The 15,421-nt window shown below is 40.2% G+C and overlaps 1 protein-coding gene and 1 long non-coding RNA gene across 3 annotated transcripts in view; one reads left to right on the plus strand and one right to left on the minus strand.

Annotated features, from left to right (window-relative positions):
- Window positions 1-2,842: 2,842 nt before the first annotated feature.
- LOC147818492 (uncharacterized) lies at window positions 2,843-9,247 on the minus strand. The gene is made up of 2 exons (XR_015437920.1): window positions 9,168-9,247; window positions 2,843-4,924 (listed from the first exon to the last, which is right to left on the minus strand). It is a non-coding gene; the product is annotated as an uncharacterized LOC147818492 (long non-coding RNA).
- LOC111663357 (interleukin-1 receptor accessory protein) overlaps window positions 8,843-15,421 on the plus strand; it is a 37,311-nt gene continuing 30,732 nt past the window's right edge. The window contains exon 1 of one of the 2 annotated variants that reach the window (XM_087176971.1): window positions 8,843-9,524. In XM_087176971.1, coding sequence (XP_087033097.1) covers window positions 9,523-9,524 — 2 coding nt within the window. In that variant the 5' untranslated portion in view covers window positions 8,843-9,522. Of the gene's footprint in view, window positions 9,525-13,236; window positions 13,474-15,421 lie in introns of those variants that run through there. The other variant, XM_087176972.1, reaches the window with a different exon arrangement.

The following is a 15,421-nucleotide window of genomic DNA, read 5'->3' on the forward strand; positions in this document are numbered from 1 at the left end:
GAGAACCAGTGTTTGCTAACATTAGATCATATAAGACATTTTATATTGGTAATTAAATGACAACGTACACTGCAACTGAAAGGGTGCGCTATCAGCTAGCTAACATTACTTAGTTAAACTGTAACTTAAGGCTAAAGTTAGGAACTAGCTAACATCAGTTAGCTAAACCAACCAAAAGCTAAAGTGAGAAACTAGAGCTGTGTCCCAATTCAGGGACTGCATCCTTTGGAGGACAGGATCTACGAAGGTGTGGCCCTTCATAGCCGTTGTAGACCGTGAAGGCCAAACTGAAATGAGACGATCTAGTCTACGGAGGACTAACACTGTGCGTCACCAGCTGTGTGTGCCGTTGCATCACAAAGCTCTGGTTGCCTAGCAACCATGACAACTTGAGGTTTTAAGGCCCTTGGTTTTACCACCGCTGTACCATTAGCTACTGAGCTGAAAGATAATACTTACATTTGGTCGTGGTCAGTGTTGTTTGCTTTCATTACTGGTGCGCAATGAATCCTGGGATAGGTTGGCCCACGAATGATCCACCCGTTGGATCCTTCATTGCCCAGGAAAAGAAGGCTGCATTTGTTGGCCGCATTTCAAGGAGAATGGGACAGCCTAGTCACGCTGCTGTGATGCAGTCGGTCTTCAAATCCAGCCTCCAAAGGATGCTGCCCCTGAGTTGGGACACATCTTAGCTAACATTAGTTAGCCAAACTGTAACTTAAGGCTAAAGTTACAAACTAGCTTAAATTAGCATTCCTCCGTAGATACTTCACACAATCTAATTCAGAAACTCTGAGAGTAAGAAAGTAAAGTGCATTAAACAAGCTAGATAGTTAGCTACTGCTACATATATTTGCCTACAGGGTCTGCGTTACACAAGTCACTGATGGAGCGAGACAGGTAGACAAGATGTAGCCAGACAGCTAACAACAGGGTTATGAAATGGTACGGTCTGCTTTAGGGGTGTCTGAAATAGTGGTACAATCCTTCCAGGAATGAATATGGGAAATATATTGTAATATTTACAATTACAGGTAAGAAGGATATATAAATGTTTCAACCTTCTCAGCTGCTGTTTTTACCTCTTTTTTTTTTTGGGGGGGGGGGTCCCAATCTTAATCAGCTATTGTTTTGTTTCTCTGTCAAAGACCTTGAAGTTTGAAATGTTGGATCATAAAAGTTTCAGGAGCTTCCAACATTCAGCGTACACATGACCTTTTCCTTTTGTATTAAGATTCACTTCAGTGAAGCTTTGATTTATTCATATACATTTTTGTAAGAGACGTAATTATAATGTTCCCTATTAAATGTGGAATATGAGTGGATTATGATATTAAATAGAAGTGATATGTCCACAAGAACATATAAAGAAAGAATGTTACTCACATGAAACTCATTTCTATAAATACAAATGAAATTAATCAGAAACGATCAATGTTTTGACAAAATTTACTGTTACTGTGAGTATAAATTTCCAGGTAAATTCCCAGTTGTAGAATAGAACTAACTAATTCAGACTTAATACACATGAAACCCACTGATGGGGATAAGAATATTTCCGACTAACAGTAATGTTTATATATTTCCTGTTTAAACTGATGAAAGGCTGAAGAACAGAGCAGAATAAGAAGAAGACAGTGTTTTGTGGTTTGGACTCAGGTCACAGTCTGAAGTGTTTTTGTAGTCTCAGCTGCTGCTTCCTTAAAAGCTCTGTTATTCCCGAAGTGAAGTGACAAACATGGAGTCAGACAGAGGGGCTAAAAGCTTGTGGAGCATCCATCCACACTGCTGCTATATAAATGCACTCAGCAGCTGGTTTCCACTTTAGACACGACTCCGTCTAATGTTCTGATGCCTTAAGAGCTGCACGGCTTCATCCAACTTTAACAAGCAGCGACACAAAAACACAACTCTACTGCTGCTAGTGATACTAAAACACCAGCTGAAGAAGAGCTGGAGGAGAGATAAGACATCCATCCATCCATCCATCCATCCTTCCTTCTTTCCTTTCTTCCTTCCTAATGGAAATCTGCCCAGCAGTCAGTGACTTTAACTAGCTTAACTTAAGAAGCATCATTGAAAAAACCAAACAAACATGATAATAACAACATGATCAATCATTCAGACCTCAAGAGCACATTATGTAACTTCTGCCTCTTGAGGTCTCTCAAATCAAAACAATAACGAAAGTCAGAAGTTGAAGCAGCATGAGATCATGTAAGTTTTTGCCTTCACCAGAGTGTGAATTATAAAATGATTATCAGGGTGGTCAACTTTTTCTCCAGATAAAAGGAAGCCAGTAGTGCAAGCATTTGTTTCACTGAACTGAAGATTCCTCACAGTATCTTGCTTGTTTAACTAAAGCTGTCAAATGTGGAGTGGAAGTATAAAGTAGCATAAAATGGAAATACTCAAATAAAGTACAATTACCTCAAAATTTAAGTTAGAGTAATTGTACTTTAATACTTTCTACCACTGCTAATACAATTACTGAGTCTTCAGCACACATGGATTTTGATAATGTTCAATGATCCAACAGGTAAAACTACTGAATTCCAGAGTGAAAACAAAGGAGGTGTCTGTTATCAAAAAGGTAAAATAATAATAAACCACCACAGCCACTCAAACACTTGAAATACATGAAATAATAAACTCTATATTGATGTCAAAACATATCTCTACAACAACTAATCCTCCATTGTCTCACTGCTCATGACTGAGCACCAGTGTTTGCTAACATTAGATCATATATGTGTTGTGTTCCCAGAAAGAGTGTAGGGGTAAAGGGAAGTAACAATGAAAAATAAAGAACCGGGCAAAACAAACGGAACAGGAAACCAGATTCCAGCAATAAATAAGGAGTTTAATTTACAGTAAGGGAGTAGAGCACCGGCAGTAGAGCACTGGGTAAACACAAACGACCACACAAAGGGAAGAACGTCACATTGGCTGTCACGAACACCACAGCTCCACGACAAATGGCCCACAATGGCCTCGGCCAAGCTGCCTCCTACAGCATTTGAAGCCCCAGCTCCTGATTGTGAAACAGGGACAGCTGTGCCTGATCACCTGCTGGAGGAGAGGGATGGGCAGAGCAGGGCATACCAACACACACAAGGACACTATAAGACAGAGGCACATAACATATGACATTTTACATTGGTAATGAAACGACAAGCTAACACTGGAAATGAAAGGGCGCGCTATCAGCTAGCTAACATTAGTTAGCTAAACTGTTACTTAAGGCCCAAATTAGAAACTAGCTAACATTAGCGTTCCTTCGTAGATACTTCACACAATCTAAATCAAACTCTGACATTAAGAAAATAAAATGTATTAAACAAACTATATAGTTAGCTACTGCTACTTATATTTAGCTACAGTGTCTCAATTTGCTGGTACAATGCGCAGGAGCAAAGACGCTAGCCACACATGGGAATGAGGATGTTAGCTAACGGTCAAGAAATGGCATGGTCCACTTTAGGAGTGTCTGAAATCGTATCACAAGATTCTTCCAGGAATGAATATGGGAAATATATTATAATATTTACAATTACAGGTAAGAAGGATATGTAAATGTTTCAACACCTAACACCCTGACTACTGTAATCCCACCATAATTCATCCCTCGTCTTCACCACCATTGCTGTCAGCTGCTCCTGGTTTGGATTCCTTCAGTGTCAGTTGTTCAGGAGGTTTAGGTTATATCCCTTAGGGGAAACTCATGTGTCCATTAGCGCATTGCTGATAATAATAATAACAAAAAAATTCCAGGGAAATTTTGAGTGCCACGGGGGCTACTGCCGGGATGAGTACATGATTTATTTCCAGTGTTCAAAAGTCACCCCGATCATATATTCTGGTTTTGAGAAATGTCTTGATATAAAAGATATAAAACAATGTCACATCCCTCCATCATGCATTATGTGGCAAATCTCATATTCTGTGTTGTTTTTCTAAATAAAACAAGAGACAACATGTCTTCAAACTGGCATTTAAAGGGTTAAAATCCTGAAAACTAATAAACATTTGGTAGGTTTGAGCAGAACTGAAGTGGTTTATGAGATTTATGCAAAAAAAAGCAGAAAAAAATATTGATATATGATGATTTCATAGCCTTTTCTTTGTGTGTCCTTTTTTGGACGCGAGGAACCCCAGAGGGTACAAAATGTGTTACCAGTGTATAATAGACCTGTAACAGTAACTGACATTAGATTTTAAAAATATGTCAAAAAAGACACTTTCTTGCAGAAATCCATACCTTCAGCTGTAACACAGCCAAAATGATCAGCAAATCAAAAAAGAAAAGTGAAGATGTCACGACCAGGCTTAGACGCAGGACACAGATGCAGGGTATCAGAGTCTTTATTGGGAAATTCAGCTTCTTAACTCCAAGACAGAGAAATAAACGCAGACCACAAAATATTACCTCTGACGTGCTTCTTAAAGAAGAAGCTTGGTTTAACAAATTACCAAAATAATAATCGCTCCGATAAGGGAGGAAAAGACTACATAAAACGTTAATAGAAAATCACTCTCGCTACAGAGGAAAAAATAAGTAACAAAAAGATGAAACAGAAACAACAAAAACTCTCCTGAAAACTGGAGGCACTATTATATGAAAAGGTAAGTAAATAATAATCACTCCACACGGAGGAAACAAAAGGCTATGCAAGCATTAACTATGGAGCCTAAACTAAGATATAAAACTTACAACAAAAAATCTCTCTATTGGAGGAAACCGACAAAATCTGTGACAATGACTATGGTCCAAACTGTGAAAAAGGCTGGGGTGAACGCACTGGCACAAGACAAAGGGAGACGCAGACTATTTGAACACATGAGGGTAATGGGGAACAGGTGGACAAAATCGGGAATCAGGGAAGACAATCAGACCGGTGACACGTGAGGAAGGGCAAGTGACCTGAAACGAGAGTTACTTTTTCAAAATAAAACAGGAAATGACAAGACAAAACATGGAGACAGGACAAAAACCCAACTTGACCGAAGAAAATGTCCCAAAAAGGACAGAGGGACCCCTGAGGGTTAATAAATCCCATGAGCCGCTATTTAAATTACCACTATTATGTTTTTTTCTGTGCTAAATTTAACATTACCGGGGAGGAGAGCAACGCGACTAGAAGTGACAGCGAGAGAGGGCTAGTAGCTTCTCCTCTCCTCTGTCTCAGCGGAGACGGTCACAACTTCATTCACTCTTTCAACAAAACAAAAAAAAAAGCAACGAAGGAAGCAGTAAATGGACTTACATATTTAAGACCTAACTAAATGTAATTTAAGACCTAACATGCGGCTAATGTAAAGCTAGCGTAGCTTGGAGAGTTGGTTATCTGGTTGCTAGGCACGCATACACACACACAGGTCATGAGCTGCCGTTGCCATGGCAATGTGAAAATCTGCCCAGAATTTGGCTTCTACATGGCTTCAAACAACTGCAAATTATGAGAAAACCGTTACTTCTTTTCATAAACCTAAAACATAGTGACAGACACTGAAGCCAGAAGTTTCTTACAGTCTCTATTTTATTCAGATATTCCTTAAAATGAGTGAGTAAGCTCAGTGCGAAGACAGAGTGAGATTCTTTTGAAAAAAAAAGACGATTACATTAAGTGTGAATGAGAGTGAGACAGGTATTGCTGCCGGACTCGGCACCTGAAGAAAAAGTGATTTCCACTCTTCCTTTGAGTGCTCATAGTTTGAAAAGTTTACATGTTATGTAAAAACAGTTGTTGTGTTTTGGAGAGAGCAGAAGTTTTCCTCCGTTTTATAGTTTGATTCACATTTCTACGTGCAGGTATGAGAGAGCTGGGTGACTCAGAAAAAAGATGAAATTTTGTAGAAAAAAGGTGAAACTTTGTGGGTTTTTAAAGAAAATTCCAATGCATTCCTAATGCATTATTTATTCCCAGTATTTTGGGAATAACTTTGTATTATATATTACCGGGGTTTTCTCAAAGCTGCGGGGCGAGTTACGCGCCAAAATTACGCACTCCGCTCAGCTATTCTAGCTGTAGAGGAGTGCCTCGGAGCTGAGCAATAATTAATTACATTAGTCGACTTCCTTTGGCTGAGGTGTTGTATAGCCTGATGGCAGGATCTCCTGAACCTTTCTGTTCTGCAGCACAGTGAGATGAGACATTTGCTTCTCTGTCCTGCCAGAATGTTGTGGAGAGGATGGTTGGTATTGTCTAAGATGGCCTCCATCTTACATTGCATGCGTCTCTCCACAACAGTCATGAGTGAGTCCGGACTCCTGCCAAGCACAGACCCAGCCTTTTTTACCAGCTTGTCCAGTCTCACTGTATGGAGGACAGAGACGTCAGGGAAGAGTTGGAGCACAGATTGATGCTAACCTTTGTTTTGATTGTTTCTCTGATAACTTATGAACCAGACATTCAGGAGGTTTTGTGGCTTAAAACTAGATAAAAGTCAATGTTGAATTTCTGTCTGACAAACACATACTTATGTGATCATAGATCATATGATGTCATTGACAGGCGACCAAATGACACGTACTGTTATCATGATCAAAATCATAGATTTATCTGGTTTGAAAATTGATGGAAAAATTTGGGATAATGTAAGAACACAACTCAACAACATAGAATATAGGTCTAGATGTTTTTCAGACATTTAATGTGGAAAAGTTACAGACTTTAAACTGACAGTTTTTATGACAGATATTTATTTCACATTAAACAGTAAATATTGTTGTCATCCCTCAGGGAAGTGAACACATCACCATGAAACCACGAAAAACAGCCCTAGACAAAGGTGTCCATATACTTTTGGCCATGTAATTTTGTTTGTGACTAGTGGAGATATATTACCAAAATTTCACATTAAAATCAAAATGATTTAACTGAACAGGACACTTTGTTCTGTCTTCAGTTCTACACTGAGTTGTGTTACTGTTAAGAAACATGTCACCATAAAAACTATCAGGGACTGACTCCTCCTTGCTGTTACACACAGGCACCACCAGGAGGGGACATTACACCAGGAATGAGTTCTCAGCTCTGACAACTGTAACTCAGAGCCTGTCTCTGTCTGCATCTAAATAATCTAATAATCCAGTAATTAGGTATCATATTATAACAGAGCAGGAGGTTCTGATTCCTGCAGTGGTTTTCATCTCTGTTCTGCCTTGTGGAGGGAGTATTCAGATTCTTTACAGTAAAAGTTCAAATATACTCAGTTACAAGTATAAGTCCTGCATGGAAAATGTTACTCAAATACAAGTATAAAAATATGATGATAACTTGTTTTAAAAGTAAAGATACCGTCAAAAGACAAATCTCATAATTATTCAAAACTAATTCAAATGAAAAGCAGCTGGAAACTATCATGAAATGATACATTCCAGCACTATAGATCAACTTCCTTCAGGATGAAACAGCTCAAGGTGAAACTGTGAAGAGGACTAGAAGTCATCTGACCACTAAAATGATAAAGTCAGCTCATGTCAGTGTGTTTTCTGGCTGCAACAGGTTTTGTGGTATAACCTGATTAAATTTTTATGTGTTGAGGAAGTTGCGTGTTTTGAAAAACGATAAAGGTTATACGTTAAAAAAAAACGCTCAGAGATTTATCAGATTTCCATGAGCTGCCAATGTGCTTATTACAGGTTGGTGAAGAATAAATCATCAAGAGAAAATTTGAGATAATGTTTGTTGTTTCGTTTTACTTTGTAAAACCTTAATTAAAAATTATGTAGAACTACATAAAGACCTGCAGCCCATAGTAGCAGTAGTAGTGGTAGTGGTGGTGGTGGTGGTGGTGGTGGTGGTGATAGTGGAGCACCAGCCTGCAGCAGTGGAAGGTCAGTACATTTACTCCAGTGTGGTACTGTAATTTGTACTTGAGAACTTCCAGTTAAGGCTACTTTATAATTCTACTCCACTACATTAAATATGTTACTTTTTACATGTATCTGATAGATTTAGTCACTTAAAAATATCTGGATGACCTCAGACATGAAGGCCTAATCCTAACCGCAGCAGTTCAAGTCCAACCCGTGGTCCATTGCTGCATATCATCTTCTCTCTCTCTCTCTCTCTCTCTCTTTGTCTCCCTCTCTCTTTGTCTCCCTCTCTCTCTCAGAATTACGGCAAAAAAAAAACTTAAAAAGAAAAAAGTGATGAACCTGCTGGGATATACTTGTTGTTCAATGCTTTTAACTTCAAAAGTCACAAAGCATTGAACAACAAGTCCCAGCCAGGTTCATCACTTTTTAGTGTCCCCTAGAAACACTTCCCTTGTGCTTTGTATATTTGCAGCATATGTGTTGTCAAACTGATGAACTGATGTTTTCTGGATTTGCAGCGTGTTTGTCTATTTGCATGTGTTTTCTTAAGTTGCAGTGTGTTGAGCTCTCAGGGCCACCGTACCTGACCCCTACGCTTGGAACCACTTGACTAGTAGTTAAAAGCAGCTCCACCTGGAGCTGCTGTATCAACAATCTGATGATTAGAAATCTTCTCCTGGTCTGTAACACCCTGCGGCTAAATATATGGGCTATTATCTTATATATTATCTATATATTACTTATTAAGTAGGCCTACATTCAGCTGATAATACTCAAGCAGGGTTTTCAACCCAGGACTGTGATGGAGTAACTTTACACTGTGTTGCTGATAGTAGTGGATCAGTGTGGCCTGGTGTCACAGTGACAGTGTGGGTCGTTACAGTTGAAGATGAGTCATGTGTGCGTGTCAGAGAAAGGGGGTGGGGTGGGGCTGTTGGGAAATAACCTTTATCCATGTCGCAACAGCAGCAGTGAGAAGGAGGAGGAGCGTCAACCGGAATAGCATGCACTCAGCTTTTACTTCCTATATGTACATGCCTACATACACAGACACATGCACATGCACACGCACATACATATACACACACCGCACACAGCTGCTTAAACTATTCTCTTTTTATCTACTTTTGACGCAGGTTATGATCCAACAAAAGCGCTTTTCTCTCACTCTAAACTTGAGTCCAGCTGTCAACGGCTGTGTGTGTGTGTGTGTGTGTGTGTGTCTGTGTGTGTGTCTCTGTTGTGGTTTCTGTTGTTAATGTAACTCCAACACTTCAATGTAGGCTACTCCTCACTTAATGTGTTAATTAGAGCGTCACGTTTGTCCGGAGTCATTAATTACCCGGACTGGCTCCTCAGCTGGAAGACTCCCGGGACGATCTGGATCCGGCGCGGTGCTGATATACAGCCGTGACCGAGCCCTGACGGAGCCGTTAATCATCACTGCTCCCGCTGCTGCGGCGCTCACCGAGGTGAGTGTGTGTGAGTCAGCAGCAGGACACTATCACCCCCGGACACACACACACACAGTAAACACGTAAAGACCCGGGACACCCTCACAGTCCGGTCTTGTCCTGGATCCGTCCCGCCCATTTCCAGCTCTGCTCCGCCCGCGCGCCGGGACGCTTCGTGGTAGAACCACGATCGGTTCGACCCGACCGGACAGAGACCGAGGAGACCGTCCCAACCTGCTCATCATGTAAGTTCAGCTCCTGCTGTGTTTCAACGTGTAAACTCGTGTTTTCTCTGCGGAGTCTGGCACTTCCCCGTGCAGCTGCTGCTGCTGCTGCTGCTGTTGTTGTTGTTGTTGTTGTTGTTGTTGTTGTTGTTGTTGTTGTTGTAATAATGTGGATTAAAGACAGCTGAAGGCAGGTCTGTGGTTGTTTTACTGGAAGTCTCTCTGACTAACAGCACCACCCCACCACTGAACAACTACAGCGTGTTGTCCAGGGACAGACCCTCGTTTGCTGCTCACTCCTCTGACAGTGCTGCCGCGGTTTGTCGTTTAAAAATCTCTCAATTTGGGTGATATATATGGGTGAAACTCATCTGTTCATACAAGCTGAGAGAAAAGATCCGCCTTACCTCAACTACAACTTATGCAATTGTATTATTTCTGTAATCTCAAATACATGGACGGTAGCGCACAAGGAATGACAGGTATGAAGGCTGCGGTTTGTTCATAGGTGTAAGTGTGAGTTGCTCAATAATTCATGTGCCAAATTTCTCACAAGACTTTTAAGATTTGTAAACTTAATTTATAACAGGTTTTGTTTCAAAATATGTTAAGGATGATTTCACTGTGAAACTGACACTTTTTAAATCAGAGTCTGGGGTTAGAATTTCTGTCTGATAGCAGAGTCACTGCTCCTCATCGATCCGCTCTCATAATCTAATTATCGTCAGTCAGATCAGTTTGGGGACTTTTGCAGTGAAAAGCAGAAACTCAGCAGAACACTGCAGTTCACCAACCTCTTTATCCTCATCCTCATCCTCATCATCAGACATCTGCAGCTAATGAACGAATACAGGAGAGGACTAGATGTTTGATGGGGGACTGCAGCTACAGGTGGAGGTGGGGTGTATGTAAAAGTCACAGCAAGTCACAGTCACACTGGAATCTGTTATGAAGAATAAAAATGAATTCATCACACAGTGAAATATTCCCGTCAAAGGTCTTTGTAGTGAGCTGCCTCTTGTCTGATGCTGTAGAATTAAAAGAATATGTCATTGTCATCTTTAAACGTCCAGCTCTAATTTAAAACTGTTAACTGCAAAAATGTAGGCCTATCATCAACATCAGTGTTTAAGCAGTAAAACTCCACACTGTCAGATATTAATCCTACAATGAAGTATTAGGGCCACATTGAGGGGGAAAAAATAGATGAAATTTCAAGAATTAAGTTTTCATCGTAGGCTGCATGTTGTTTTAGAGGGGAAATATCAGAAGATTTAAAATGAAGAATGTGGAGCATCCTGTGGAGTTCTACATTAGCAGAGGTTTCACAAATAAGCAGATACTTCATCTATTGGCTGAGCATCAACATCGTCATCATCAGGACATTGAAAAGATTGTGAAGAAACTGAGTCTGTTCTATTGTTAGACAGACAAACAGCAGCTGCCGGAAGCAGCTCAGGCCGCACTGCCTGTCCTTTCACCTGTTTGATTGGTTGATATAATATTCCTAAAAAATATGCTTTTTCTCTAGAAATTTTACATAGTTAATTCTCATAATATAACAACTTTATACTTGTAAAATTATGACTTTCTTTCTTGAAATTTTACTATTTATTCTCAAAATTCCAACTTTATTCTCGAAATTTCAGATTTCTTTTTTTTCCCTAAATGTGGCCCTAATACTCTGTTGTAGAATCCAGCCTCCTGGTATCAGTCAGGTCTGTCCTACAGCTCAGTGCAGTCTGTCTCTATGCTGGTGTCCAGGGGAAGCTCCTGTTAGAAGGAGTAATATGTGATATAAAAGTCTTGCTGGGTGGTTTATGACACATGAGGAAATAAATATACTGACAACAAGTTTTTCACATCAGTGTAAAAGCAACAGTCGTGTCCACACGTGAAGACTGAAATAGTTTTTTCTCAGTTGTGATCTGGTTCATACTAAGCATAAAGAAATCCCCTCTTAATGAGCTGTCAGTGAAGTGATGGGGACAGAATCCACAGCCTTGTTCTTTGCAAACATTTATCTGAAGTCAGTACGAGGCTCCAGCAGTGTGAGATGGACACATTAAGAGGATGTGTGTCAGTTAGTGAATCTTCTTTGTGTTTCCCTGTCGAGCTGCAGAGGAAGGACAGAGACTAACACATGGATTTTCAACTAATAAGGATGTAACTTCAGTTTTCTATACAAAAAAATAAAGTAGAGAACAGAAATAAAATAACTTCATCTTTACACAAAAAAAGGACAGAGAATTCTATGTCTATCACTTCCACTGGACATTTGTTCTGAAGAGATATGTTAAAGCTCATTATTTTCCTCTTTTGTTTTATATATGTGGTTTTAAGAACCAAAAACCATCTCAGTGTAGTTCTACATCTCCTCTCTCAGGCTTCTCTCTGGAGCTCTAGTAACAACAGGTCGGTGAGCCAATCAGAAGAGAGGAGGCCCTGAGCCTCTCTTCTGATATAGCAGATTTCAGGAAAACACTCAGAGAAACCAAATCCTGCAGGGTTGGATGGTGGATCCAGGTGGGCGGGGTGTGGGCTGTGCCTGAGAGCGGTGACTGCTTTGTTGTGACATCACAACGTTTCAGAAGTATTACAGTATTAATATAGAACCTAGACCTACTAACCCTAACCCTTTATAATCAATCAATCATCACTTCATCTTCCAGTTAATATCTTGTTTATCTGTTAATTGTTAGGTCTTTATAAAAGTTGTCCATGACAGTGGACACACAATGTCCAAGGTGCTGTCTTCAGATGTATTTCTTGCCTGAATAAGATATTCAGTATGTTAGTGTAGAAAATAACCAGCCAACATCTTAAACTGATGCTGAAGTCAATTGTGCATAAAAATAACTTTTATGATTGATTGATTATCATAATGTTTGTAGATTAGTAAGCATTTTAGCTTTCCTTAATGACATCATCAGTGTCTCTGTCTGCTGTTACCTGCCCAGGCGACAGGAGTCAGTTCAGTTATCTGCTCTGTCAAGTTTATTCTCCAGGACAAACACGTCAGGGCTCAAACATCCACTGCAGTGATGACACACACTCTGTACTGCTCAGATAAACAGTTGCTGAAGCTGCATGTGTGTGTGTTTGTCTGAAATCTACATGTTGAATTTCTAAACTAAATTAGCTGTAAAAAAAAAAAAATTAAAAAAAACCTAATGCCTGAGTTGACAACAAGTCAGAAGCTTGTTATTGTTGTTAGTAATACCAGCATAACAACACATTAAATGGTTACAGTATTAACATGTCCACAGGTAGAAAAACTCTGTGTATGACTGATTTAAAGACAGACGTGCTAGTGAACAGTATTACCACAGCGTTCACTTTTTTTGATGTGCAGAGCGGCCATCTTGGATTGTTAGGTCATGTTGGTGAAGTTCTTCAAAATCCGACTTTAGATTTCCAACTGGACACTGGGAGTTTCCCACTTCCCAGTTCAAATGAAACCTGTGTACCTGTGACAAACCATAATACACTTTTAGAGAAACACACACACACACACACACAAGCGATTTTCCATCTTTGGTTTTATTGAGCTCCATTTGGCATGAAGTGTGTGTGCGTGTGTGTGTGTGTGTGTGTGTGTGTGTGTGCGAGAGAGAGAGAGCGTGATGGATGGTGTTGTTGAGCAGCTCTTGCTCTGTATGTCCCTCCTGGGATCCACTAGCTCTGTCTGACCGTCCACCATGACACACTATCTCTCCCTCTGACTGACAGCCTCTATTTATCTCTTTCTCTCCTCCTCCTCCTCCTCCTCCCTCTCTCTGTTTCTCTAACATGCTGTTTTTGAAAGTAAGAAATTAGACATTTCTCTGCCTCTCATGTGTCCGAGCAGAACAAATATTCTCTAAGCCTGATTAGAATGTAGATACAGACTGATATCATGTACCATCTGCTGCTCAAGCTGGAATCAACCAAACCATGACTGTTATTAGAGTAACCATGGAGACAAAAGGCAAGTGCGATGCTCTCCATACAGTTGTTTATTATTGTAACCCTGACAGCCATGGTCCGGTGCTCCTGCCGCTGTAGGGGCACTTTTTCAGGAGACACTGCTATGGGTCGTATCAGCGGGTTGATGGTTGTTCAGGTTGGAGGACTGGGTGTCATTTCACCATATTGGTGCAGTGCATGAAACAGTGTTGTATGTTGAACAGTGTTTTTTGTGGGAGTATATAGTCATATGTTTTGGAGTTTATTCAAACTGCTTAAAACAATCTAAAAGCTTGTTGTCTTCATGTCAGAGTGTAATCAAGTGGAAAATAAACCAGATAAACTGCCTGAGATAGTTTAAACTGTGTTGAGTGGTGCGTCAGCTGAAGAGTGTGATAGCCCAGTGTCGACCTTTGAACCTGAGCGGTGGTACACAGTGTTCACATGGTTCATGTTTACCGTTCACCTACAGACATAGAAAAGTCCGCTGCACATGATCTGTACAGATGCAGGTGATCCACACAGCAATAGGCTGGACGTCACTATGGAAACTATTTGGCGGAGTACTATATTTGAGGTGTCACATGTAATTACTTGTGAAACTGGATTAGAAATAGAAATAGAAATTGGTAGAGTGCGTACCATTAACGCTTACTCCTTACCACAGCGGCCATGGGTTTGAATCCAACCTGTGGCCCTTTGCTGCATGTCATTCTCTCTCTCCCCAACTTTCCTGTCTCTCTTTCATTGTATCTAGAATAAAGGCATAAAAAGCCCCAAAAAATAGCTAAACAAAAAAAGAACACACTCTCACATCTTATCTCTGTCACACGGGTTGATTTTTACATGTGCAGATAAATGCAGTGAGTTCATAAGATGGAGGGATGGACAGAGGTAAAGGGAGGTAAAGGGAGGTGAAGGTCATTATCATCCATCCATCTCATCTCCCATAACCACCTGATTAGTCTCACCTCAGCTGCAGATTTATGGACAGGCAAGAGACTCTGACACATACAGACATGCCTGGGGAGGGAGGCAGGGAGGGAGAGGGTGGGGGTGGGGGAGTATACTTTCCTCACTGTTCTCTGGAAACAGTTGAGAAACTTCCCTTCCTCAATGAACGCAACATCTACATCAGTTTACAGAAGTTTTTCTTCTCCTCTCAGATCAGATTCAGATGTGGACACAGCTGCATTACATGAGTCAGAGCACAGAACCTCCTGCTCAAATGTGACTCCAATACAAGAGAATGTTTTTCAGTCAGATCTTTACCTGAGTTAAAGTACTGGAGTACTTGACTTAAAAAATAATGCAGTATTTGTTGTTTGTTGTTGTGTATTTTTCCACAGTGCTATACAGAACCTCATGACTCTGAAACACTGCACTGACTTACGTGTAGAACCTCCGTACCATAAAGCTTGTAGAATATGATACAAAGGATATAGAAATGTCCGTAAAAACAACCGAATCAACAAAAGAAGCCATTGTCATTTTCACATTTCTTTTTTTAGTCAGTGATGAGGTCTGGTCGTGGTAAACACAGCAAACATTCAAACTAAATGAATCTTTCTTTAAAGCTTCAAACACAGAGCTCAGACCTCAGATGGTGAAGAATCTTCTGCCTCATCTTTATCTAACGTCGCCATCATTAGGACCCTGACAGGTTCAAACATGACTGACAGTGGAGGAGTTGTGATTCTCTATGATCAACACAGCCTATGGTCTATCACACTTTTCAAAATAAAAGAAAATCCACTCACTGTCTAAAAGCTGCTTCAAAGTAAGAGTCCTTCATAGAAATGTAGTGGCGTCAAAAGTACAATGTTTGTCTTTTAAGTGTAGAGGAGTAAAAGTCAGAAGTTTACAAAAAAAATAATACTCAAAGTACAGATACTGAAGAATATACTCAAATACTGAATGTAATCTACTCAAAATGTAATCTAGTCTTGGCAGCAATGTGTTAATTAAGT

Source organism: Seriola lalandi, unplaced genomic scaffold (assembly GCF_002814215.2).
Source record: "Seriola lalandi dorsalis isolate HSWRI2012SDOR001 ecotype SW California unplaced genomic scaffold, Sedor1 jcf7180002054575, whole genome shotgun sequence".
Classification (NCBI taxonomy): domain Eukaryota; kingdom Metazoa; phylum Chordata; class Actinopteri; order Carangiformes; family Carangidae; genus Seriola; species Seriola lalandi.